The sequence below is a fragment of the Benincasa hispida genome, chromosome 9, assembly GCF_027475165.1.
Source record: "Benincasa hispida cultivar pf3 chromosome 9, pf3_genome.v1.1, whole genome shotgun sequence".
NCBI classification, from domain to species: domain Eukaryota; kingdom Viridiplantae; phylum Streptophyta; class Magnoliopsida; order Cucurbitales; family Cucurbitaceae; genus Benincasa; species Benincasa hispida.
Genome location: NC_143486.1, coordinates 27,980,683 through 28,005,116, shown reverse-complemented (window position 1 = coordinate 28,005,116; position 24,434 = coordinate 27,980,683). Strand labels below are relative to the sequence as shown.

General features: G+C 34.2%; 1 protein-coding gene and 1 long non-coding RNA gene across 4 annotated transcripts; one reads left to right on the top strand and one right to left on the bottom strand.

Moving 5' to 3' along the window:
- Positions 1-12,153: 12,153 nt before the first annotated feature.
- LOC150033717 (phospholipase A1-Igamma2, chloroplastic-like) lies at positions 12,154-15,991 on the bottom strand. 2 transcript variants are annotated; one of them, XM_090317396.1, is made up of 3 exons: positions 14,939-15,991; positions 14,616-14,842; positions 12,154-12,430 (listed from the first exon to the last, which is right to left on the bottom strand). In XM_090317396.1, exons 1-3 carry the CDS (start codon positions 15,989-15,991, stop codon positions 12,187-12,189), a joined length of 1,524 nt encoding a protein of 507 aa, XP_090173522.1. In that variant the 3' UTR covers positions 12,154-12,186. The 2 variants fall into 2 exon arrangements, with proteins under 2 accessions (XP_090173522.1, XP_090173523.1); XM_090317397.1 differs by having other exon boundaries at positions 12,266-12,438.
- On the top strand, positions 15,376-22,785 carry LOC120085396 (uncharacterized). Of its 2 annotated transcripts, XR_005483915.2 has the most exons (3): positions 15,376-15,511; positions 15,594-15,756; positions 22,623-22,785. It is a non-coding gene; the product is annotated as an uncharacterized LOC120085396 (long non-coding RNA). The 2 variants fall into 2 exon arrangements; XR_016531849.1 differs by lacking the exon at positions 22,623-22,785 and having other exon boundaries at positions 15,594-16,281.
- Positions 22,786-24,434: the final 1,649 nt, after the last annotated feature.

The window sequence follows — 24,434 nt, the reverse complement described above, 5'->3', positions numbered from 1 at the left end:
ATAATCTTGCTTCCGTTGCTCACGAAAATCGAGTGTCGATTTTCTTCAGTAATTATATCACATATAATTAAAATTTAAATAATGATTTCATATATAATTAATTCCGTCAATTAATTTGAACAATTCAAATTAATCAAAAATCTGGTTCTCATTTAATCCCGTTGAGCTACCAAGGGGACCTCATGGACCTGTAGCTTGAAGCTCCAACAGTACGTGAATAATTAATTAAACTCTTTAATTAAATTATTCACCATTCGTTAACAGTCAGATTCTCCATTAAAGACTTGTTGAGGTTGATGCTCTAAATCTCGTAGGGTCCTATAATCTGTAAATGTATTGAACAAACTCATTGTCTATGTAATAAAATATATGATATTTTATTCCATTTTTTACATTAACCAGAAACCAATAAACTAACATCCAAGGTTATCTTGTAACTTAAACATGTATAGAGACATACAGGTGGATCATGTTTAAGTGATAACCTAAATGGTCTGTGGTAGATGGATAAGGCTGGGTACCTTATCCTTGTGACACTACGAGTATGGCCCGCTTTGTAGGTATTACAATTGTTGAAAAGTGCTACAAATGATCTGATCATGATCATTCATGTATAGACATATGAGTGGAGATATTCTATACAAAGTAGTTTGTATAAAACCGGACCACAAATTGTTTAGTCTCATTATATAACATCATTCATAATAAAGACTTACATTTCACCAGGATGACCATAGATAATATGACCTGAATCTGGAGTGAGTTGTGAGCTTCTGTCTATGATGGTGATCCTTTGATTTGTATGAGTGAGAGTAGCCAGATCGTCAACTTAACAAGCTTACCATTTTAGACATTCGTCTCATTGGGGAAATGGGAACAAAGCTACACAAGAAGGAATTCACTCCTTCCACGAGTTAGGGGTAAGTAGATAAATTGCTCTCCTAAGGGCTAATTCCGGGGCTTGAACAATGTGGCACCACACTTTCTCCTGGCCCGAGAAGGTTTAGTCATAGTCAGACTATGATATATTGTTCATTAGAGGGATCAGAGGTTCTTAAGGAGTTAAATGTAACTACAGGGGCAAAACAGTAATTTTACCTAGCTGTACTTACGAGAAATTTGTGAAGGGTCATCGTACTGTTAATTGGTTATATCCAATAGACACAGAAATACATCTGTAGTGCGAAAAGTGCAACTGTCAATCTTTAGTAGAGTGCCTGATAGTTAACAGATGGTGAATAATTTGATTAAAGAGTTTAATTAATTATTTATGTACCATTAGAGCTTCAAGCTACAGGTCCATGAGGTTGCCTTGGTAGCTCAATAGGATTAATTGAGAATAAGTTTTTGGATTAATTTGAATCGTTCAAATTAGTAGAGGGATTTAATGATATATGATATAATTAAATTATTTTAATTATATGTGATATATTATTATAATATATTTGATACATTATAGCTTTAGTGAGAGGAAATAAATATTTGAATATGATTAAAATATTATTAATATGAATTGGATTCATAATTGTTAAATTTAATATAAATGTATTTTATATTAAATGTCACATTTATATTAAATGTCATATAAGAGAGAAAAAGAAATTATAGATTATATTGTATGTGATACAATATTAAAACTATATGTTATATTTGATATAACATATAATTTAATATAAATATATAATATATTATATATAAATTAAATAATAATAATAATAATAATTGTTATCATATTTATACATATATATATTAAATGTTATTTTTAAAAAATAAGGAAGGAGGTACAACTTCCTTCTCCCTCTTTTCTCTCCATCCACATAAGTGGGTGGTTGTTATATTTGGCATTCTAAAAAGAATGTTTTCCTCTTCTGGCTTTTGATCACTGATTTTGATAGCGAGAAAAAGAGATAGAATTGTTCTTTGAGTTATTTGAGCACCTTCCCTTACTACTAAAATTCTCTCAATCCAAAATAACCAGAGTCCACCACTCCTGGGTTCTTTACTTGAGAATACAAAAGAAGCCTTTGTGGTACTGTTTGTACTAATGTTAAAAGTTTTCTTGAAGAAAGTCTTCAAGACGTTCGTGTGCTGTTCGAGTGATTCTTGAAAAAAATCTTCAAAGGTAAGGTTTCTAAAACCTTTTTAATAGCATGTTGTAATTTATATAAATGTATATCTTGTTCTTTATTTACTGTAAAATTTACATTCAATGAAAAATGGATTTGTGTCGATCTTGCTTCCACTCACGGTTCCTTTCAATTTGAGATCCTTCAATTGGTATCAGAGCCCAGTTGCTGGTTATCTGATCTCAAATTCTATTATTTTGTTTAATCGCTTTTACAGTGATGGTAGGTTTTTACATACTCTGCATTCTATTTAAAGTTCATGTGATGAATGTTTTTTAATGTTTGTTGATGGATGTTTCGGGATTGGATACTCTGTTTTAAGGCTTTATTTGTTTACAAATTTGGTTTGTAAAGGCCCCTACTTTGGGCATAATTTTTCTATAGAGTCTGTAATTCTTAGTTTGAGTTGCTCGTGCTATTCCTCGGGAACTTCAAAGAAGAGTTTTAGAGCACTGATTCGATGAAGAAGACGAAGCAGTTTTACAAGATCGTATAGTTATAGCTACACAATCATGTAGCTTTTGCTAAACGATCATGTAGCTTTTGCTACACGATCGTGTAGCATTTGCTAAATGATCGTGTAGCTAATGCTATAAGATCGTGTAGACTTTGCTACAAGATTGCATAACAAGGTTTGCTCCACGAACACTGAAGAGAGTTCGTTGAAGGGCGGTTCGGTTCAAGCGGTTCAAGGCCTAGTTTACCTGTTTCGAACCGGATGACTTATGTAGTAGTTAGCCTTTTAAATTTCCTTTTAGGTGTCCTATCCCGGTCCATTAACTGTTAGTGTAAATATATATATGATGTATGTTTCATCTTATATGTCATATAGTTTTAAAACCCACTATAGGTTATGCATTTATATTCATGCATCATTTTATATTATAAGTGTTATAGTATATGAATATGCATGATTTAAATTATATAGCATGCTTATGCATCATATAGTATAAATATTATAGTATATGTATACATGCATTATAGCATATCCATGCATCATTTATATTATAATTATTATAATATATGGTTGAATGAATGTATGGAAAGTATGCTATAGTATGATTCATTACCTACTTATATAATTCTTATATATATTAGTAATGAATGAAGATTTCATGAAGCATGATATTATCTTAGGTTAATTTATAAATGTTATGATTAATTGAAGTATGTCAAGCATGCAATGGATGTTTAAATTATTTCATTTATTTATAATTGTTATAACTAAATGAAATTAGAATTAAAATCAATAATTAAGAGTTGCATGAAAACCTTAGGCTATAATCATTTTTTAAAATTGTTTTAAAGCATGATTGAGATAGACCTAAGATCACATTTCTAATGAGATTAGAAATCTTAGTTTAATCTTTTAATAGGTTTAATAGGATTAAATTGATTCTTAATAAAAGATTGAATATGTAACAAATGTATCTATAAGAGACTTTTTGGCTAAGGTGGGTTCTAGCTAGGCTGGGGTATTTAAGTTGATGGAAACGTCGCAGCCCTACCTGGGAACCTACCTGGAAAGGTGAATTAGATAGATTTGTTACATGCCAAGTTTGATCAAAGTCTATCAAAGAGTCTAATGAGAATTCAAATAAAATTGTTTATTCATCAAAGACAAGCTTTGTTTTTTTAGTAAATTAAATAAACACTTAGATAAAATCAGTAGTCAAATTTTTCCTAAGTTTATTTACCTAGGTAAAACGCTCAGTGGGAGGAAAATGAGGTATATGATACTTCATTTTATCCTCTACACGTTTCTCCCTGTAAATTCAGATCGTGAGATCTACACTCGGCCTCGAGGCACCATTGGTGTCCCTCTACGGGTGACATTTGGATAGGTCAATAACAAGGTGAATAGAGAGAGTTCTTATAGTAAGTGGGAGTGGGACGTGTGACAGCACATCCCTTGGGCTCTCTCATTAGGTTAAATGAAGTTTCATACATCACCTTGTAGTATCGTGGGTGTTCCCCTAAAGGATGGCAGTATTGCATGATGCTTTATTTGATCTCCAGAAATTGATAGGGTTGTTTTATTTTCATGTCCCTATCGAGTTTTTCCCACTGTTGGCTTATTATGGTGGAACTTTAGAACCTAAAATGAGGAATTACACTTACACATAATTGTTAAAGATGTTAACAAATTTTGGATTGAACAATGATGATTGTTAGTTACAGTGACAAGGTGTTGTTTCTGTCTAATGGTTGAGAATGTCTCATTTCAGTGAAGGGGCACTTGATCACCCTATAGTGAATTTTTTCCTACCTCACTGAATCATCATTGCAAAATAGATGTAACTTAGGATACACTAGACGATTTTGCTAAAATCTTATTGGTTGTCTTAAGTGGTTTAATGCAAGTAGACTAAATGTAAATAGTTTGTTCTTTTTAGAAAATTCTTTAATATGGCTACCGCTACTTTAAGTTTACTTGTCGCGGATAAATTAACGGGAGAGAATTACACTAGTTGGAAAAACACAATCAACACTATACTGATCGTCGATGATCTTCGCTTTGTCCTGATGGAGGATTGTCCTTCCCTTCCAGCTCACAATGCTCCTCGAAATGTTTGGGAAGCATATGAGCATTGGACGTCATGCAAACGAAAAGGCCTGAGCATATATCTTGGCTAGTATTAATGAAGTCTTGGCTAAGAAGCATGAGCCCATGCTCACAACTCGTTAGATCATGGAGTCCCTAAGGAGAATGTTCTGACAACCGTCTACACGACTCAGGCATGACACATCTTCAATCCCGTATGCAAGAAGGGGGATCTGTTCGAGAACATGTTCTCAACATGATGGTCCATTTCAACGTGGCGGAGATGAATGGGTCGAGCATTGATGAAGCCAGTCAGGTTAGCTTCATATTGGAATCTTTACCTGAAAACTTCCTACATTTTCATGCAATGCTGTTTTGAATAGGATTGACTACAACCTGACCACTCTGCTTAATGAGCTTATACCTTCCAATCCTTGATGAAAAGTAAGGAACAAAAGAATGAAGCAAATGTTGCTTCATCTTCTAAAAAGTTCCATAAAGGTTCGACCTTTGGAACTTAGTTTGTACCTTTTTCCTCCGGCACCAAAAAATGGAAGAAGAAGAATGTTGGAAAGGGGAAAGCTAGCCCTGTAGTTACTGTTCAAAGGGGTAGAAAACCCATCAAGGCTGCAAAGAGAATCTGTTTCCATTGTGACCAAGATTGTCATTGGAAAAGGAATTGCCCTAAATATTTGGCAGAAAAGAAGAAAGCCAAGCAAGATAAATATGGTTTACTTGTATTAGAAACCTGTTTAGTGGAGAATGATGATTCTGCCCAGATTATTGACTTTGGGGCCACTAACCATGTTTGTTCTTCATTTCAGGGAATTAGTTTTTGGTGGCAACTAGATGCTGGTAAGATGACTATGAGTTGGAACTGGGCACGTCGTCTCGACTATGGCAGTGGGAGGTATTCGGTTGACTTTATAGAACAAATTTCTTATTTTAGAAGATGTTTATGTAGCTCCTGATGTAAAAAGGAACCTAGTTTCTGTAAAGTGTTTGCTTGAGCATTCTTACTGTATCAACTTCATTGTAAATAAAGTGTTTATTTCCAAAAATAATGTTGATATTTTTTCTACAAAACTGGAAAATAATCTTTATGTGCTCAGACCATTAGCAACTAATACCCTCCATAACACAGAAATATTTAAGACTGTAGTAACTCAACATAAAAGACTTAAAGTTTAATCTAAAGAAAATGCCCAACTTTAGCACCTAAGACTAGGACACATCAATCTTAATAAGATTGAGAGGTTGGTGAAGAATGGACTTCTAAGCGAGTTAGAAGAAAATTCTTTACCTGTGTGTGAGTCATGCCTTGAAGGCAAGATGACTAAGAGACCTTTTACTGGAAAGGGTCACAGGGCCAATGAACCTTTAGAGCTAGTACATTCAGATCTCTATGGTCCGATGAATGTAAAAGCTAGGGGAGTTTATGAATACTTCATCATCTTTATTGATGATTATTCAAGATATGGGTACGTTTATTTAATGTAACATAAGTCTCAATCTTTTGAAAAGTTCAAAGAATTCAAGGCTGAAGTTGAAAATGCATTAAATAGAACTATTAAAACATTTCGATGTGATCGAGGTGGAGAGTTTATGGATTTAACATTTCAGAAATATTTGATAGAATATGGAATAGTATTCCAACTCTCAGCACCTGTACACCTCAGTAAAATGGTGTATCAGAAAGGAGAAATCGAATCCTGTTGGGCATGGTTCGGTTTATGATGAGTTACACTTCCTTACTTGACTCGTTTTGGGGTTATGCAGTAGAGACTGCATTGTACATCTTAAATTGTATTCCATCCAAGAGTGTTGCTAGAACACCTTTGGCGTTATGGAATGGTCATAAAGCTAGTTTATGTCATTTTAGAATCTAGGGTTGCTCAGTGTCACGGTCATACTTCTCCAACCATGCGGCACCACGATTCACCCATGATCATGGTCAGCCTTAAGGGATGCTCAAGTCCCAATTCACTTTTTGCTCGACTCTTTGAAGCTTCATCGGACCTTAGGCGAGGTTATTCCATCCTCGATTGAATTGAACTCATGCGAAACTGAACTTCATTCGGCCATACATGTCGCCCGTACGAGTATTTTCTCTCATGTGCGACTTTAGCCGACTTGCCTCTACTCTAGGCCAAGTTCTGAGGCTCAACCTTACCCATATATGAGGCTAAGGTCATCACAATGCAACGTCACATCACTCTTCGTCATCTTGGTTCCCAACAACACATCCCCCACACTTCTACTCTCTTATCGAGCTCTACCGAACCATCACACTGATTAACGAGACCACTCGAGCAAGTATCGGGCCAACCGAGAAGTATCGAGTCCCACCGATGCTTTAGGATGCCATCCCGAGTGTCGGAATGTCATCAGCTTTCTCTCTCCTACTTGGGCACGCTTATCGAGAACCATCATCAACTGACCCATGGGCAACAATCCAACTCGAAACTTCCCGAACATCCATCCATCCGGATATAATCGAGACTTGGGCCCTTCCGAGCCATTGTCGAATCAAAACGGTATACTGGGTACTACATCGAACCTCTGGCTCATGGGAAAAGGCGCAATGTAGGCATACCCGCGTCGTCCGACACTGTCCATGAGATCTCATTCTCGATGGAAGACGCCCAAGACACTTGTCTTGTAACGCTCGCCCACGCCATGACACACGTATGTGCCATGGGGTAGCTCACTTAGGCCACAGGGCCCAGGGGTGGCGGAGAGCTGACACCATGCCTCCCCTTATAGTGCATTATGAACACTTTCCTCTTTGCCACCCATGAATGTCAAATGTGTCAAACTGTCGCTCACCAATGTAGAGCACTCGTCTGAACTCTGATTGACATGAAATTCGACGTGCTTGCATATATTATCAATATGCATCTAACTGTAGCGTCACTCGTCCAAACTCTCGACGGAACCCCACCTTCTGAGGCCACAGCCCGGGGCCCCATCTGGCCCCCATGGAGCTTGTCACTGACACCACCAATGACACAGTTGCTTGTCTTTCTGCTTAATGTTCAACATGACATTCTTGCCCACTTATGTTGGTGTGTTGGATGATGCACCGTCCTCCTCGGTCGCATCATGACACTTCTCTTGGCCCTCTGTCTTTACCAGATGTGTCAACACTCATGTGTCGCCATTACACTGTCTGCACAAGTGGGATCACAATCTACAATCTCAAAGTTAGATTGTGATACCTAGCACATGTGCTCGAGGCTAATCCTAAGAAATTGGAACCACGTTCAAGATTGTTCTTATTTGTAGGCTACCCCAAAGGAACGAGAGGTGGTTACTTATTTTATCCTAAAGAAAACAAAGTGTTTGTATCGACAAACACTACTTTTCTTGAAAGAATACCACACAAGGGAGCACAGACCCAAAAGTAAGATTGCATTGAATGAAATTTTTAAAGAAACTATTGAATCTTCAACAAGAGTTGTTGAAGAACCTAGTACCTCAACAAGAGTTGTTGAAGTAGGATCATCTAGTAGGTCAAATCCACCTAAAGTGTTGAGGGAACCTCAACGTAGTGGGAGGGTTGCAAAATCTTGGCTATGGTAGCTAATGGTGAAGTTAAGGATCCACTATTTTACAAGAAGGTAATAGAGGATATTAACAAAGATGAATGGATCAAAGCGATGGATTTTGAAATGGAGTCTATGTACTTCAATTTTATATGGAATCTTGTAGATCAACTGATGGGATTAAACCTATAGGTTGTAAATGGATCTACAAGAGGAAACAAGGTACTGATGGGAAGATGCAAACCTTCAAGACTAGATTAGTGGCAAAGGGTTATACCTAGGTAAAGGGAGTTGACTATAAGGAGACTTTCTCACCTGTTGTCATGCTTAGGTCTATCCGGATCCTCCCATCCATTGCCTCATATTATGACTATGAGATTTGGCAGATGTATATCAAAACTGCCTTTTTGAATGGCAATCTTGAGGAGACCATTTACATGGTGCAGCCCAAGGGATTCATAACCCAAAGTCAAGAGCAAAAGATTTGCAAGCTTAATCGGTCTATTTATGGACTGAAACAAGCTTCTCGATCTTGGAACATAAGGTGTGATATTGCAACCAAATCTTATGGCTTTGATCAAAACGTTGATGAGCGGGGATATTCTATACAAAAGAAGACTAGACCACAAAATGTTTAGTCTCATTATATAATGTCGTTCATAATTGAGACTTACATTTCACCAGGATGACCATAGGTAACATGACCTGAATCCTGAGTGAGTTGTGAACTCCTGCCTATGAGAGTGGTCCTTTGATTTGTATGGCTGAGAATGGCCAGATCGCTGACTCAACAAGCCTACCATTTTGGGGATTCATCTGTTTGGGGAGCTGGGAACACAGCTACACAAGAAGGAATTCATTCCTTCCCCGAGGTAGGGATAAGTAGATAAATTGCTCCCTTAGGGGCTGATTTCGGAACTTGAACAATTTGGCGCCACATCTTCTACTAGCCCAAGACGGTTTAGTCATAGTTTGACTATGATCTATTGTTCATTAGAGGGACCAGTGGTACTTAAGGAGTTAGATGTAACTATAGGGGTAGAATGGTAATTTGGCCTAACTGTATTTACGAGCAATTTATGAAGGGTCATCATATTGCTGATTGATTATATCCAATGGACATAGAAATATATCTATAGTGCGAAGAGTGCAACTGTTGGTCTTTAGTGAAGTGCCCGACAGTTAACGAATGGTAAATAATTTGACTAAATAGTTTAATAAATTATTCATGTACCGTTGGAGATTCAAGCTATAGGTCCATGAGGTCCCATTGGTAGCTCAATAGGTTTAATTGAGAATCAATTTTTGGATTAATTTGAATTGTTCAAATTAGTAGAGAGATTTAATTATATATGATATAATTAAGTTATTTTAATTATATGTCATATAATTATAATAATGTATTTGATATATTATAGCTTTAGTGAGAGGAAATAAATATTTGAATATGATTCAAATATTATTAATATGAATTGGATTCATAATTGTTAATTTTAATATAAATGTGATTTATATTAAATGTCATATAAGAGAGAAAAGAAACTATAGGTTATATGTTATATTTGATATAACGTATAATTTAATATATATATTATATGATAAGTGTTATATATATATATATATATATATATATAGAGAGAGAGAGAGAGAGAGAGAGAGTAAATGTTATTTTTAAAAAATAAGGAAGGGAGTTACAACTCCCTTCCTCCTATTTTCTCTCCACCCACGTAAGTGGGTAGTTGCTATATTTGGCATTCTAAAAAGAAAGTTTTCCTTTTTTGGCTTTTGATCATCGATTTTGATAGTGAGGAAAAGAGACAGAACTATTTTGTGAGTTATTTGAGTTGTTGATGAACAATTTTAAACCTTCCTCCTTACTACTAAAATTTTCCCAATCCAAAATAGCCAGAGCCCACCACTTCTAGGTTCTCTACGTGAGAATACCAATGAAGCCTTTGTGGTAGTGTTCGTGCTCTTGTTTGAAGTTTTCTTGAAGAAAGTCTTCAAGACGTTCGTGTGCTGTTCGAGGGATTCTTGAAAAGAAGTCTTCAAAGGTAAGGTTTCTAAAACCTTTTTAATAGCATGTGGTAATTTATATAAATGTATATCTTGTTCTTTATTTACTGTAAAATTTACATTCAATGAAAAATGGATTTGGGTCGATCTTGCTTCCGCTTACGGTTCCTTTCAATTTGGGATATTTCAAGACCGACAACTGCACTCTTCACACTACAGATATATTTCTGTGTCGATTGGATATAACCAATCAACAGTACGATAACCCTTCACAACTTGCTCTAAGTACAAATAGGCAAAACGAGTTACATCTAACTTCTTAAGTACCGTTGATCCCTCTAATGAACAATAAATCATAGTCCAACTATAATCAAATCCCTCTAGGGCCAGGAGAGGGTGCAGTGCCATATTATTCAAGCCCTAGAATCATTCCTTAAAGAAGCAATTTATTTACTTGCCCTGACATTGGGGAAGGAGTGAATTCCTTCTTGTGTAGCTGTGTTCCCAGCTCCCCAACTAGACGAATCCCCAAAATGGTAGGCTTGTTGAGTCAGCGATCTGGTCACTCTCACCCATACAAATCAAAGGACGACCCTCATTGGCAGGAGTTCACAACTCACTCAGAATTCAGGTCATATTACCTATGATCATCCTGGTAAAATGCAAACTTCTATAGAACAACGTTATATAATGAGACTAAACATTTCATGGTCTGGTCTTATACAAACTCCTTTGTATAGAATATCCCCGCTCATATGTCTCCACATGAATGATCAGAATCATATCATTTGTAGTACTTTACAACAATTGTAACACCTACAAAGCGGGTCATACTCGTAGTATCACCATGATAAGGTATCCGACCTTATTCATCTACTACAGACTATTTAGGATATCACTTAAACATGATCCATTCGTATGTCTCTACATACATGTTAAGCTACAAAATAACCCTGGATGTTAGTTTATTAGTTTGTGGTCAGTGCAACTAATTTTGAAATAAAGCATCACATATTTTGTTACATAAAAAAAATGTTTTTACATTACAATTACAAACTATATGACCTTACGAGATTTAGAGCATCAACCCCAACAGTTTGTTTACGTTAGGAACTAAATTGTTACGAATTTAAAAGTACAAGGACTAAATTGTTACATACTAAAGTTCAGTGACTAATTTGTTACAACATTAAGAGTATAGGGACTAAATCGTTACAACAAAAGTTCAATAACTAAATTGTTACTTGCATAAAAGTTTAGGGACCAAAAGTGTTTTGTAACCAACTTTTTAAAAGTTATTTTTTTAGTTTTCAAAATTTGGCCTTGCTTTTTAAACCATATATAAAAAGTAGAAAACAAAAAAAGAAATTTAGAAGTGGAAGTAACGTCTATAGACTTAATTTTTAAAGAAAAAAAATAAAAAACAAAATGATTACCAAACGAAACTTTGTTATATTTGTTAGCGATAAAATTGAAAACAAATGGATCCATTAGATGCAATTGAAAGTTTGAAGACATGTTAAACCCTTTTGAAAATTTAAAAACTATATTGTTTAATGACACTTGTAATTTAGCCTTTTTTAAATTGCATATCTAAATTTTTTATGTTATATTTGCATTTAGATATTTATTATGCATTTTATTAGTAAAAAATAGAAACAAATATATTTTTATTTATGCATTAGAAAAAATAACAAGAAACATGATTATGTCAATTCCAGTTATTGAAGAATGAAAAACAAGAAACATAAACAGGTTATCAAATGCTTTTGTTTCAAGAAACTAGAAACAAAAAAAACAGAAACGTTATCGAATCATAACTCTCCTACAATGTCCAATATATTCCACTAACAATACCAATCATTAACCCACAAAATAGACACATATTATTATTATTTCATATTACCCATCTATAGAAATTGAATTAACTAGTTGGGTACAAATTAAGAAATTAGGAGTCAAAAGCTAAGCCTAATTGCTTAAGATGATGGTGTACATCTTGAGGATGATCATCGAATTTTGATCTATCAGGTTGTATCCAACGGCCATCCTTGTTCCTTATCATACCTTTATTTTCATCTTGCCTCCAATTTGGTGGGACTAAGTAATGATCTTTTAGAAAATCACAACCTTTATTAACCAGTGACGGATCTCTCCCGCTCGCTAACACAAACCTACCACCCTTTTCGTGGTACCTGTTTCACTTGCGTAAATTTAGGTGAGATAAGACTTCGTTTTATAATTATTTTAATTTTTATTCCAAACTCCATAAATAAATTTTTAAAATATGCTTTAATAGCTAAAATCACAAAGTGGCTCCAATATAAATTTGGTACATATATAGGGATGTTTACGGGTATGCCTAGATTCCCAGTTCTTGCCCCCCATTAAATAGCTTCTCTTTCAATTTAAAGAGAATTTTCTTAAATTTATTCATAGAAACAAAAATAATATGACATATTAAATTATTTAATTATCGATATATAAGTTAAATGTTCAATCAGATGATTCAAACATGTCAAATTATGTACATCACATATAATAAAACTTGAAATTCTAATCAAATAATAATCTCTTTTTTTCCACAAAAAAAAAAAAGCAAAGGGACAAGGACGGATAACATAATAGAGAGGAAATATATTCTCGATTTAGTTCACATGATTTTTTTACCCTCACTCCCCATTCCTCCTTTTTCCAATGAGGATTTCCCTCCTTATTAGAGGTTTCCTCATGAAGGATGTGGACAATTGTATTCTAATTATTTAGTCTATATTATTTAGCCAAACTTCCAACCTCGTCCTCATGATTACGACATTGGCATATTTTCTAAGAAGTTGTAATGTGAATTGGAGTCATATAGGTAAAGAAGTCCCTTTAAAATTTAGTGTTGAATAAGAAACCTAAGGAATATAAAGATGTGATTTATTTTTTAATTAGCCAATTAGATTTAAGTATTGATTTAATCAAAAAACCAAAACTTGAAACTAAAATAACAATCTAAAATCATAAGAAGAATAATTGAAAACAAACGTCTAAAATTATATAAGATCAAAATTTTAATATAAAAACACTTTCCCCAAAAGCTATTACCAATCTCAAACATCTTTGCCAATGCCAACTACCACATAGATTTCTTCCATTTAACATATTAATGGTCAATGACGGTCGTTTTCATTTAATAATAATAATAAAAAAATACAAATATTATAATAGTAATAATAGTAATAATAATAATAAGAAGAAGAATAATAATAATAAAATAATGTCAATCACGGTTGTGACAAAGAATCATATCCCAATCCTTGATTTTATGTGATATTATAATTTATAGTATAATGTCCAAATCAAGCTATTTCGAAATGTGAGCAAAACACTGCATTCCCTCTTGTTTATAAATATTACAAAACAAATTTAAAATATTATTTTTAGTTCTTATACTTTTATTTTTTTTTCTATTTAATATTTATTTTCATTCTTTTTATAATTGGAAATTATTAAATATTTTCAATTAAAAATTTGAATTAAAATTTATTGGAAGTATAGAGAATAGATTAGAATGTAAAGTATAGTGAGAAAAATTGTATTGAACCTAAAAGTAATTTATTCTAAAAACAACTAAAACAAGACTCAAATTTATTTTGTTTTTATGGTACAATTTGTATTTATTTAATGGTGGTCAAGGGAGAATCACGATATGTAAATATGTATTACATAGTGGCTTTATTTAATTATTTAATTATTATTTTAGTTTACGAAAATCTCACTAACTTTCATAAATTATATTGAATTATTTTGATCCTTTGATTCCTATCATTTTACTGTTTATCTGCTTAAAAAGATGTTTAATTTTACTTTTAACAAGTTTTGAAATTGGTCTTCATCTTTAGTTTAAAGTTATTTTTTATTTCACAAAGTTAAATAATAATAATCCCTTCCATTAAAAAAAAAAAGATAAAAAACTTTGAATTATATATATATATATATATATATATGGATTTGGTTAAATTACAAATTTAAATCAAAATGATTGTAGCTATATTTAGATTTTTTTTTTTTTTGAGAAAATTAGACTTTCAAAAAATAAAGCCTTTATATCTATAATATATATATATTTAAAAAAAATGATTTAGTACATGCTATTTCATATTGTTACTTAAGTAGATTAATTAGATAAAATAAGGATGATCGAGTGATTCATTATTAAAGGAAAAAATAAAAAATTAAAACTAAAGTGTAAAAGAATAGAATTTTTTAAAGTATAGAAGTTTAATTGAAATTAAGACTAAATTTTTAGAGATTTTTAATATCAATTTAATGTAAGGAGAAAATAAATTTTGTTAGGATACCAGAAAAGAAGAGATAAAAATGTGAGGAACTTACCCATCAAGTAAATGTAAAAGAGCTTCCAAATTATGGGCACAAACGGGGTCGTTGGTTTGTTTAAGAAATGGTGAATTTTTGTGATCCAATTTTAACTCCACCCCCACGTGTGAATAACTCCACGGTAATTCCTCCGCAAATTTCATCACTGCCGTAGGTATGCTTTCGTTGAATAAAAATCCAGGTGTTTTTGGAACCATGTCGTGAATATTTACCACCCTCAATACCTGTTTTCATTTTGATTTTATTTTCTTTAGATATTTCTAATAAAAAAAATATAAAAAAAAACCAACTCCTTTTTCATATAATAATAATAATAATACCTTAACTCCCAATTCGTGAAGGCGTTCCTTGAAGGAGACGTTACCAACACGGGGCCCCGAGAATGAGAAAACACAAACCGGCACAACCCGCCCATTTCCCAACCGGTTCAACCCGGTTTCCGCAACATCGAAACCACTCACAACCGCCAAAGCACTTCCCAAACTATGCCCAGTGATCGTAATACTCATCTCCTCCTCAGCTCCAAATCTCTCCGACAGCCGCTTCACCTCCGCCACCACCTGCTCCCTCGCCGAAAATCTACTGTATCGACAACCTTCCTCCTTCTCCGTATACAGATCCAGAAACCCTGATTCCACCTTCACTCCCAAATTAGAGCAAGGAATCTTCGCCGCCGCAACAGGTTTCAGAAAATCCATCAGATCCACAATCCATTCCAACCGCGTCACCGTTCCTCTCCACGCCACCACGATGTCTCGCCGCCCTAGCTCTTTCGATTTCTCCTCGTTCGATACTGCTACATATCCGATCCAGTTCGCGTTCTTGCTCCATACCTTTGGCCATCGCGATTTCTTGAAGAAATTAGGCATGTTGATGTTTGATGTTGCGTACAGGTACCTTGTTACTTCATAGCCTTCGTTTTCCATTCCGAGTCGTTCGAAGAATTTGCCGCGACTGAATCGGCAACTTCCGCAGTATTTTGAGAACGGATCGTAATCGAAGGCGTCGTAGCAAGATTGTGCCATTTCGCCGTATCTGATTAACTCGGAGCGGAGGAGATCGTTCATTGGATCCAGTAATCCAGTCCAATCGTTGCTGCCGTGGATTTCTCGCCAGGAATCAGCGACTTTCGCTTCAGGTACGACTAATTCTTCCATGTTTCTTTGACTTTCGAGTTCTGTGGAAGAGGATGAGTCTCTGGTTCTTGAAACTACTTGACATTGTGATTGTTGCACTGTGTTCCTTGTATTGATTAATCTGAAGCCTTGGAACTGAAAATTTGAGGTTGAGTAATGGAGTTGAGAAGAGGATTGTTTGGAGTGGTGGAGTTGCTTTGGAATTGAGAAGAGAAAGTTGGACAGAAGAATCGCCATTATTGATGAATATGATCACAAGTTTTTTTGTGATGAAGATGAAGGAAATGATCTGGGGAAGATGATGAATGCAATCAAGTTTGTTTATAATTAAATAATAGATTGAAATAATGAGAGTTGATGGGGGAATATAGTGGTTTTTCAAACTAATGACAAAAAAAAATGTGCTAGATAGGAAAATTTTTCAAAAAGAGGTGGAAATGGAAAATATTGGCAAAAATAGGGTTGTATTTGGGATGATAATCGTGTACCCGTACACTATTACCTTTAATCTAGTCATTACCAAGTAAGCACTATGTTAGCGTCGGTGGATTGGTCAACGACAAACTCGTGGACCCACCTTTATGTGTTTTTTTTCCCCTCAATTTTGACTTTTTTTTTTTAAATTTTTAACTAACAAATTTCTTTATTAATAAACTTAATTATATATTTAATATGCAATGAAAACTTAATTAGTCTACACTCATGTTAAAAATAAATTTTTGACTTGACTAAGTTGTATGTCTCTACAAATAAAAAGATAGATAAAAGAAAAATTAGTTATTTAATTTCAAAATAGAAGTTTACATGAAGTTTAAAGACGATCTCTTGGCGCTTACCCACAGGGATTGTCTTCATGTGCCTCTAAATTAGTTTCGCCTTATTGTCGTTGTCATCTACGACGAACATGTCTTCGATCAGTGTCAATAACATTGAGTCGTCTTGTTTGTTGAATAATACTTTCTACATTAACTAATGTTTGATTATACATTAAACCCAACACTGGTAAGATGTGTTATATTGAATATTGTTATACATCTGGGATAAAATATTCTATACGATGAAAAAATTAATATTAAATAATATTCATATCATATATTTGGAAAATGTAAGATTATAAATCTCTTACCATACAGCGCTGTCAGGTGTGATAAATCGTCTAATGATTGAATCGTACCAGGAAAAATAGTTATCTGACACAGCATGTCCATTTGTTAATTCTCCCTGTGCACAACGATCATGACGTGCACACTACTAGGGTATATATTATGCGTGAAATCGACACTAGTTTTGGTCGTGCTTATCTCTTAAATCAATTTGCGTAGTGCTGAGAGTGTATAACACAACGAAGATACCATTTGTCGCAGACCAAATTGTCTCAACACACAATCTGGATGATGTCACTCTACTATATTGAAACATATAAGAGGGTTAATGGTCAACCAGATGTCTTGACCATCATGACAGTAATCTGATAGACCAAATATCTTGCGTGTTTGACGTTCAATTAATGTGACAAAAAAAAAAAAAAGAAGATAACTATACACCTAAAAAAATTTAAATATTCATTTATATATACATTTGTTACCTGATTTTCTATCAATTATTTGTCAATATACTAGTAACATATTTGTTAACTGTTCAAAGACAGTTAATACACCATCCCATCTAAAATTATAAAAAAATATAATTAACTTATATTCTTACCTAAAATGATAATGAAATAAATATATAAAAATGAATAATACCTGACACATAGTGAACGATGACCTGGGGCCTATAGCTAGATTTGTGGTGCTATAATTTTAAATCTATCATAAGAATCAGATAGTAGAGGGAGAAACATAAGATGTACCAGAGTGTTTGACTTGTTAGCGAACAAAAATCTTCCAATAAGCTGCATAATGTATGCTCGTGCATACCTACATATGCTGATGTTGTCGACATCGGGAGGCAATTTTGGAAATTAGGACGCTAACCACGAGATACTCAATCTTGCGCCTTTTAAATCATTTGGTAGAATGCCCAAGAGTTCATCACAAATAGCTTTCCAATCATATTGTATTGAACCCGTCAAATGTTCTCCGTCCACTTGTAACCCAAACTGAATAGCAACATCCTGCAACGTAATTGTACACCACAAGGTAGGTGAAATGTGTGGGTTTCTGGTCTCCAACACTCTACTAAAGCAGTAATGAGGTGCCAATCAAGTTAGATAAATCTAATTTGTGCAATCCCAAGAAAACCAGCCTGTTCAACGTAATGAGTAATTCGTGGATTAAATGGGATAGTATGTTGAGCCTGTTCAACGTAATGAGTAATCCGTGGATCAAATGGGATAGTATGTTGTGCAGATGTCTCCCTTCTCCGACAACCCAAAACCATGGTAGAAGAATTATCCCATATCGATTGTGAATGATAGGTATTTTGTTGATATAGTTGCACAAGATTAAAAGGACCGAGTTTCATTACCTACGAAGTTCAAATTATATTACATAACAAATAAAATTCCATTACATAAAAATAATATTTCAAACTTTTAAATCCTTTTTTTTTTGTCACAACATTTAGTTTTCAACTTTTGTAAATTTTCTTAAAAAGAGTTCCTTCTTTTTAAGAAAATCTAAATAAATTAATATTTCAAACAATCTAAATATTTTCTTAAATCGTCTTAAATAAAATTTAAAAAAAAGATAGATTTATAAATAAGTCCAAATAAAAAAAATAGATCTATGAATTAGCCCAATGAAAATCTATGAATCATACACTTAAATAAGCCCAAATAAAATATGAATCATACACTTAAATCAGTCCAAATGAAAACAAAATAATAGATCTATGAAAGAAATTTCATGTATTGGAACAAAAGGATAACCCAAATGTACAAACTTTGGAAATAAATAAATAAAACTTTTACCTAAGGCAGGTGGTAGATCGACTCACGACGACGAAGTAGGATGGCGACAACAGTAAGATTGGAGACAGCCGGGGAGGAGGCAGAGGAGGCGACAATGCGACTGTGAGAGAGGAAGGAAGGTGAAAAGTCTGCGCGCCAGGTCACTGCCACTTCACGGACTCTAAAGGAAGTCGTATACCGGGTACACGATTAAGGGATTATCGTGTACTGGATACACGATTTCAAAACCTATTTTTGCCAATACTTTCAACCCAACCTTATTTTTGTTAATAATCGTTAAAATAACATTATTTTTTTAAAAAAATCGTTGATGGGAACTGGGAACATATACTTTATATTCAAATGTCATTTTTCCCAAATCTTTTATTGTTTATCTTTTTCCAAAAATATTTATTAATCTTTAAAATATATTTAAATATATTTAAAGAGCAAATATCAATTTATATCTCTAATCTTTAGATGTTGTATCAATTTAAACCCTAAATTGATAATTGTATCAATTTAAGAACCTTGGGAATTGTATCAATTTAAACTCGATTCTTTTGTAAGTGTATCAACTTAAACCGCAAACTTTCATAATTGTATCAACTTAAACCCCCCATTATGTCTTATTTAGATAAGTTTAGTGTTTAAGTTGATATATTTATGAAAGTTCAGAGTTTAAACGGAATAATTTATGAAAGTTCAGGATTTAAATTGATACACTTATAATCGGGGTTTAAATTGGTCCAATTATTAGTTTGGAGTTTAAATTGATACAAATCACAAAGTTCAAGGTTTAAATTGATAAATAACCCTCAAAGTCTAAGGTTTAAATTGATACTATTCTAAGTTTAGGGTTTAAATTGATATAATCCCCAAAGTTTATGGGTATAAATTGATATTTGCCCTATGTTTAAATATACTACTACAATGTTGATACTTTTCGCTTTGATTCATTTTGGTTCCTCTATTTTTAAAAGCTTCATTTTGATCCCTAAATTTTAATCTTCGGTTCATTTTGGTTCTTATATTTTCCAACTTTGGTTCATCTATTTTCAATTAGGTATTATTTGGGTGCATCTATACCCCATTCTTATCACTCACACCAACAAAGAATTAAAATATTTCAAAAAAGAAATAAAAAAAATTGCCACATGATAGGTTATGATTGGACAACTTAATAGGATGCACAAAAATAAGTGATGCTCGATATGCACCTTAAGGATTTTTGTGAAACCCGGATTTCCATTTTCCCTAGTTAAGCAAGAAATAAAAGGGATTAACTAAGTATAAGTTAAATCCTATGTTAAAGAGTAGGAAAATTCTAAGTGTTTAAATAGATTATTTAGAACTATGCGTTGGAGGGTAGAAAAAAAATAGCCAAGTATTAGACAATCTTGTGCCATGCATTGGCCATTAGAATTTGAGAGGTTATTTGGGTATTGAAAGAGGCTAAAGTGTGGCCGAGAGGAAAGGTTATGTGATAAAGCATGTGGCAGCCAATGTCTTGAAAGGTTAGCGAAACATGCGGCAGCCAATGTCTTGGGAGGTTAGCAAAGCATGCGGCAACCTCAAGTTGCGCGGACATGGGCGTTGGGCGTTGGTGTTGCACGTGCTGGTTGATCATGTAGTAAATAAGCAGTGCTACACAATGAGGTAGACGATCGTGTAGCAAATGAGCAATGCTACACAATGGGGTATGCAATCGTATAGTAAGTGAATGACGCTACATGATGAGGTAGGCGATCATGTAGGCAGGCACTGGACGATCGTATAGCAAATGCGTGGAGCTAAGTGATGCGGTAGGCGATCGTGCAGAACGGTGCGACGCTAGACGATGCGGAGAGTCGCGCTAAATGAGAGCGCTATGCGATGATGCGATAGGCGATAGTGATGATGTGCTAGACGATAGCGATGATGCACTACACGATGAGCAAGAGCGGTACGGTAGACTATGTGCTATACGATAGGCGCAGGCGCTATGCGATGGTGCTATGCGTTGGATGATATGCGACAGTATTACTAAACGACGAGCTAGGCGATGAGACAAGCCATGGTGGACGCATGGTGAAATGTCTCTGCATTGCTAAGGCTGGCGGTACATAAGGCTTATGAGATTAGTTTGCATTGGTCTTGAACAAGAGACGAAGGATATTGGCAAACAAGGATATACATGCGTTGGTCACAAGGGATGCATTAGCAAGAGCCTAGGCAATGGTAAGCTGTACCATGAGGTGTTGATTTGAGATCTAGCTTGACTCAAGGGTTGTTATGCGTTGGTGATGTGCTATGTGCCAAGGACATCTGAGGCATGTGGATGCGTAGGACAAGGCTAATAATATGCGTTAGAAGAGTGTTGGTCATTATCCTAGTTGAGCGCATAAGGAAAAGGTAAGCCATGCGAAAGAGAAGGATATGCGGCCAAGGATGAGCCTTGCGAACATCTAGCATATGTGACCAAGTTACGTCAATTGGATGGATGCATATGAAGTTGGATGGACACATTTGTGGTTAGATGGACGCATTTGTGGTTGGATGGACGCATTTGAGGTTAGATTGACGCATAGCCCAAGATGGCTTGCGACCATAAGAGTGTGGAATGTGCCATGGTGATGCTAAATCATCAGACATGTGGCTTGTTGGGGAGAAATCTTGGGCTTCAAGAAAATGAGGTGGATGCACCAAAGAGCTTGCAAACCGATTAGGTTGCGTTGGTTGAAGGAGAAGCTAACACTTCAACCTTGATGTGGCAAGGAGTTGCGTTGGCTTAGGGAACAAAGGACGTTTGGACATGCGACCAAGCAGAAGGTGTCGCCCTTGGAGAGATTTTGGACGCCTATAAATAGGGCCAAGGACCTCTTTAGACCATAACTAGAATTCTCTTCAAAGGACATTAGGAAGAGCGTATGAGGGTCGAGTTGGAGGAACTATGCGTTGATGGAAGAATGCATGCGTTGGTAGCAAAAACCATGCGTCGGTCATGAAGTTCCAAGAGGAAGAGATGCTGTTGGATAGGAAGGTCTAGAAGTAACATCAACTTGGAATGAGGATATCTCCCAGAATACTCGTGCGTTTGGAGTGATTCCAAAGCCACCTGAAAGCTACGTGAGTCTAGTTTTCATGGTAGGGCTGCCGGAGAAGATACTCCAAGGAATCGAGCTGGAGAGTGAGGAAAAGACAGAAAGGTCAAGCTGTCAGGTAAGCTTGGGCCAATTTGATGTTTTGATGATTCCGGCCAAACCACGAGGAGTTCTGAACTAAGATTTCAGGGTAAGCTATAACATGTTTGCAGAAGGAAGTATCTTAAAATAAGGTCTGGAACTATGAGTAATCTAAGTTGATAATTGAATCTAGAATTTAGGGTTCAAAAGGGAAACCAGGGGAACCTAAGGAACTTCGGAAAAGAAAGTTCCTAACCAACCAAGGTGAGTGGTTATTCCATTGTTTGAATGGTTGATTTCTATATATATGTGTGATTATATATATAGGTTGTGTTTGAAATATTGGCATGATCATGAAATATGTTTTTCTGGATATTTGATTTGTATTGTTGTCACAATGCGTGTATATTTGCATTAGGAAATGGGATTCATACCTAGGATATTGTTAGCGTGCTTGGTGGGATGCTTGACTGGAATTGTCAGAATATCTGGTTGGGATTGTCAGCGTACCCAAACATGGCTAACAAAGAATGTCGACATGTGTGCAGTCGATAGGTTATAGGGTATTGAGCTTGTGTCCACGTTGGTCATCATGGGTCATTCGCAGAGAATACCCGGGGAAAATACATAATCATGCCAAGGTTGTCAAGCTGACAGGCTGGGGAGATTACATTTTGTTATGTGATTGTTGTTGATTGTGGAATTGCTTTCCCAAAGATGAATTTCTAAAACCAAAGTTATGTTTGTTTAAAACTGCCACTCATTAAGCTTTGTAGCTCACGTTTTCTATGTTTTATGTCTTTTCCCTCAGGTAGCGGAAGGTGAGGAGTTCCAGGGTGCTGCTAAGGTCAATGTCTGCCACAAGCCACAGTTACACTTCCGGAGTGTTTTAAGAATGGTTGTTGTAAACTTTTAATTAAGTCTTGGAGTTGTATGAACATTACATTATTGTAATATAAAATGGGCCTACTTAATCAGTTGCTGCTATCTCCTTGACTTAAAGTTTATTGAGTGTAGTAAAGAGGTTTAGTTGGACAATAGGTATCACAAAAGGGTGGTATCTATGGTCCCTTATGCCTCTCCTCAGACTCAGGAGTGCGGGCACGGGTGGGGTGTGACAATTTTTCATTTCAAAATGTTCATTTTAGTCCTTGTACTTTCAACTTTTAACCTTACACTATCAAAAAACGACCATTTTTATTCATTAAAAATAAAATAAAAAAGAAAATGAAGGGACCAAAATAGAATAGTATTCAGGCTAAATTATAAAAAATGCCCCCGAACGTTGTCTTTTATGTAAAAAAAAAAATACTCTTGAATTTTCAAATGTCTAAAAAATACCCTTAAAAGTTCAAAAAGAGTTTAAAAAAAAATACCTTTGCTATTAGTTTTGGATGGAAACCATTAAAGTTTTGTTTAAAAAATCTCTTAAACTTTCAAAAGTTTCAAAAATATTTTTAACTTAAAAAAAATTTCATAAATACCTTCACTGTTAGTATATGAACAGAAATCGTTAATACCTCGTTGTACAAATAACTTTAGAATTAAAACAGTATTTAAAAGTGCTCCTACCGTTAATCTGATGATCAATTTTGTTTGAAGTTTTCTTAAGTTCGAAAAAACAATTTTAATAAAAACTATATAGATATCCTCATTTTTTTTTTTTAATAAAAATACTCTTATTTTACTTTAAAATTTTCAATTATTAGCTTATACTAATTTTCTCAACAACCTAAATAAATTCAAAATTTTACGATAAAACATAAATTCTCACAAAATTACAAAATCAAAATCTCTTATTAAAACATATTAATACGATAAATATTGAAATGAAAAAAAATATATTTGGTCGTTAACACACACTCAACTACTAATTACAACTTTGTAAAATATTAAATCGTAAAATTTTTTGGTGATTTCTTTATTCTCTTTCTTTTTAGGAAAAATTTTATAGATAGAAAAAATGTCAAATTATTTACAGAAATAGTAACAAAATACTGATAGACTTCTATTAACATCGTCTATCAGTGTATATCACATAGTATCAATGATAAACTTCTACAAGTTTCTTTTACCAATAAATACTGATGGAATTTTATCGACTTCTATAAACCTCTATCAAAGAAGATTGAATTTTGCTATTTTATGTAAATAGTTTCTCTTATTTTATTATTTTTTTGAAAATTCCCCTTCTTTTTAATGTAGTCCTTATACATAACTAAAGTGTGCAGTTGTATTCCTTTAAAAAAAAAGTGTACACTCAGTATTTATTTATTTTATATAAACAAATGTCAAAGAATTAACAAAAAGGAGAGTAAGTGGGTATTGAATAGAGGAGAGAGGAAAATAGATGGAAAATAGAGAAATATGACAATATTAACCCTTTCTATTCATATAACAGTAAAAATATTTTTTTAAAACTTTTTTAAAGTTTAAGGGTATTTTTGAAACTTTTGAAAGTTTAAGGTTATTTTTGACATTAACGGTTTCCATCTAAAAGTAACACTGGTATTTTTTAACTCATTTTGGGTATTTAAGGGTATTTTTGAAACTTTTGAAAGTTTAAAGACATTTTTTACACAAAAGTACAAAGTTTATGAATATTTTATATAATTTAACCTAT

What these genes read in the sequence shown, in the direction of transcription:
- LOC150033717 (XM_090317396.1), bottom strand. Translation starts at nt 15,991, where the DNA reads ATGGCGATTCTTCTGTCCAACTTTCTCTTCTCAATTCCAAAGCAACTC. An exon ending in TTCACGAATTGGGAGTTAAG is followed by an intron (nt 14,843 to 14,938) that starts GTATTATTATTA and finishes AAATGAAAACAG; the next exon opens with GTATTGAGGGTGGTAAATAT. An exon ending in CTTTTACATTTACTTGATGG is followed by an intron (nt 12,431 to 14,615) that starts GTAAGTTCCTCA and finishes CAAGTGAAACAG; the next exon opens with GTACCACGAAAAGGGTGGTA.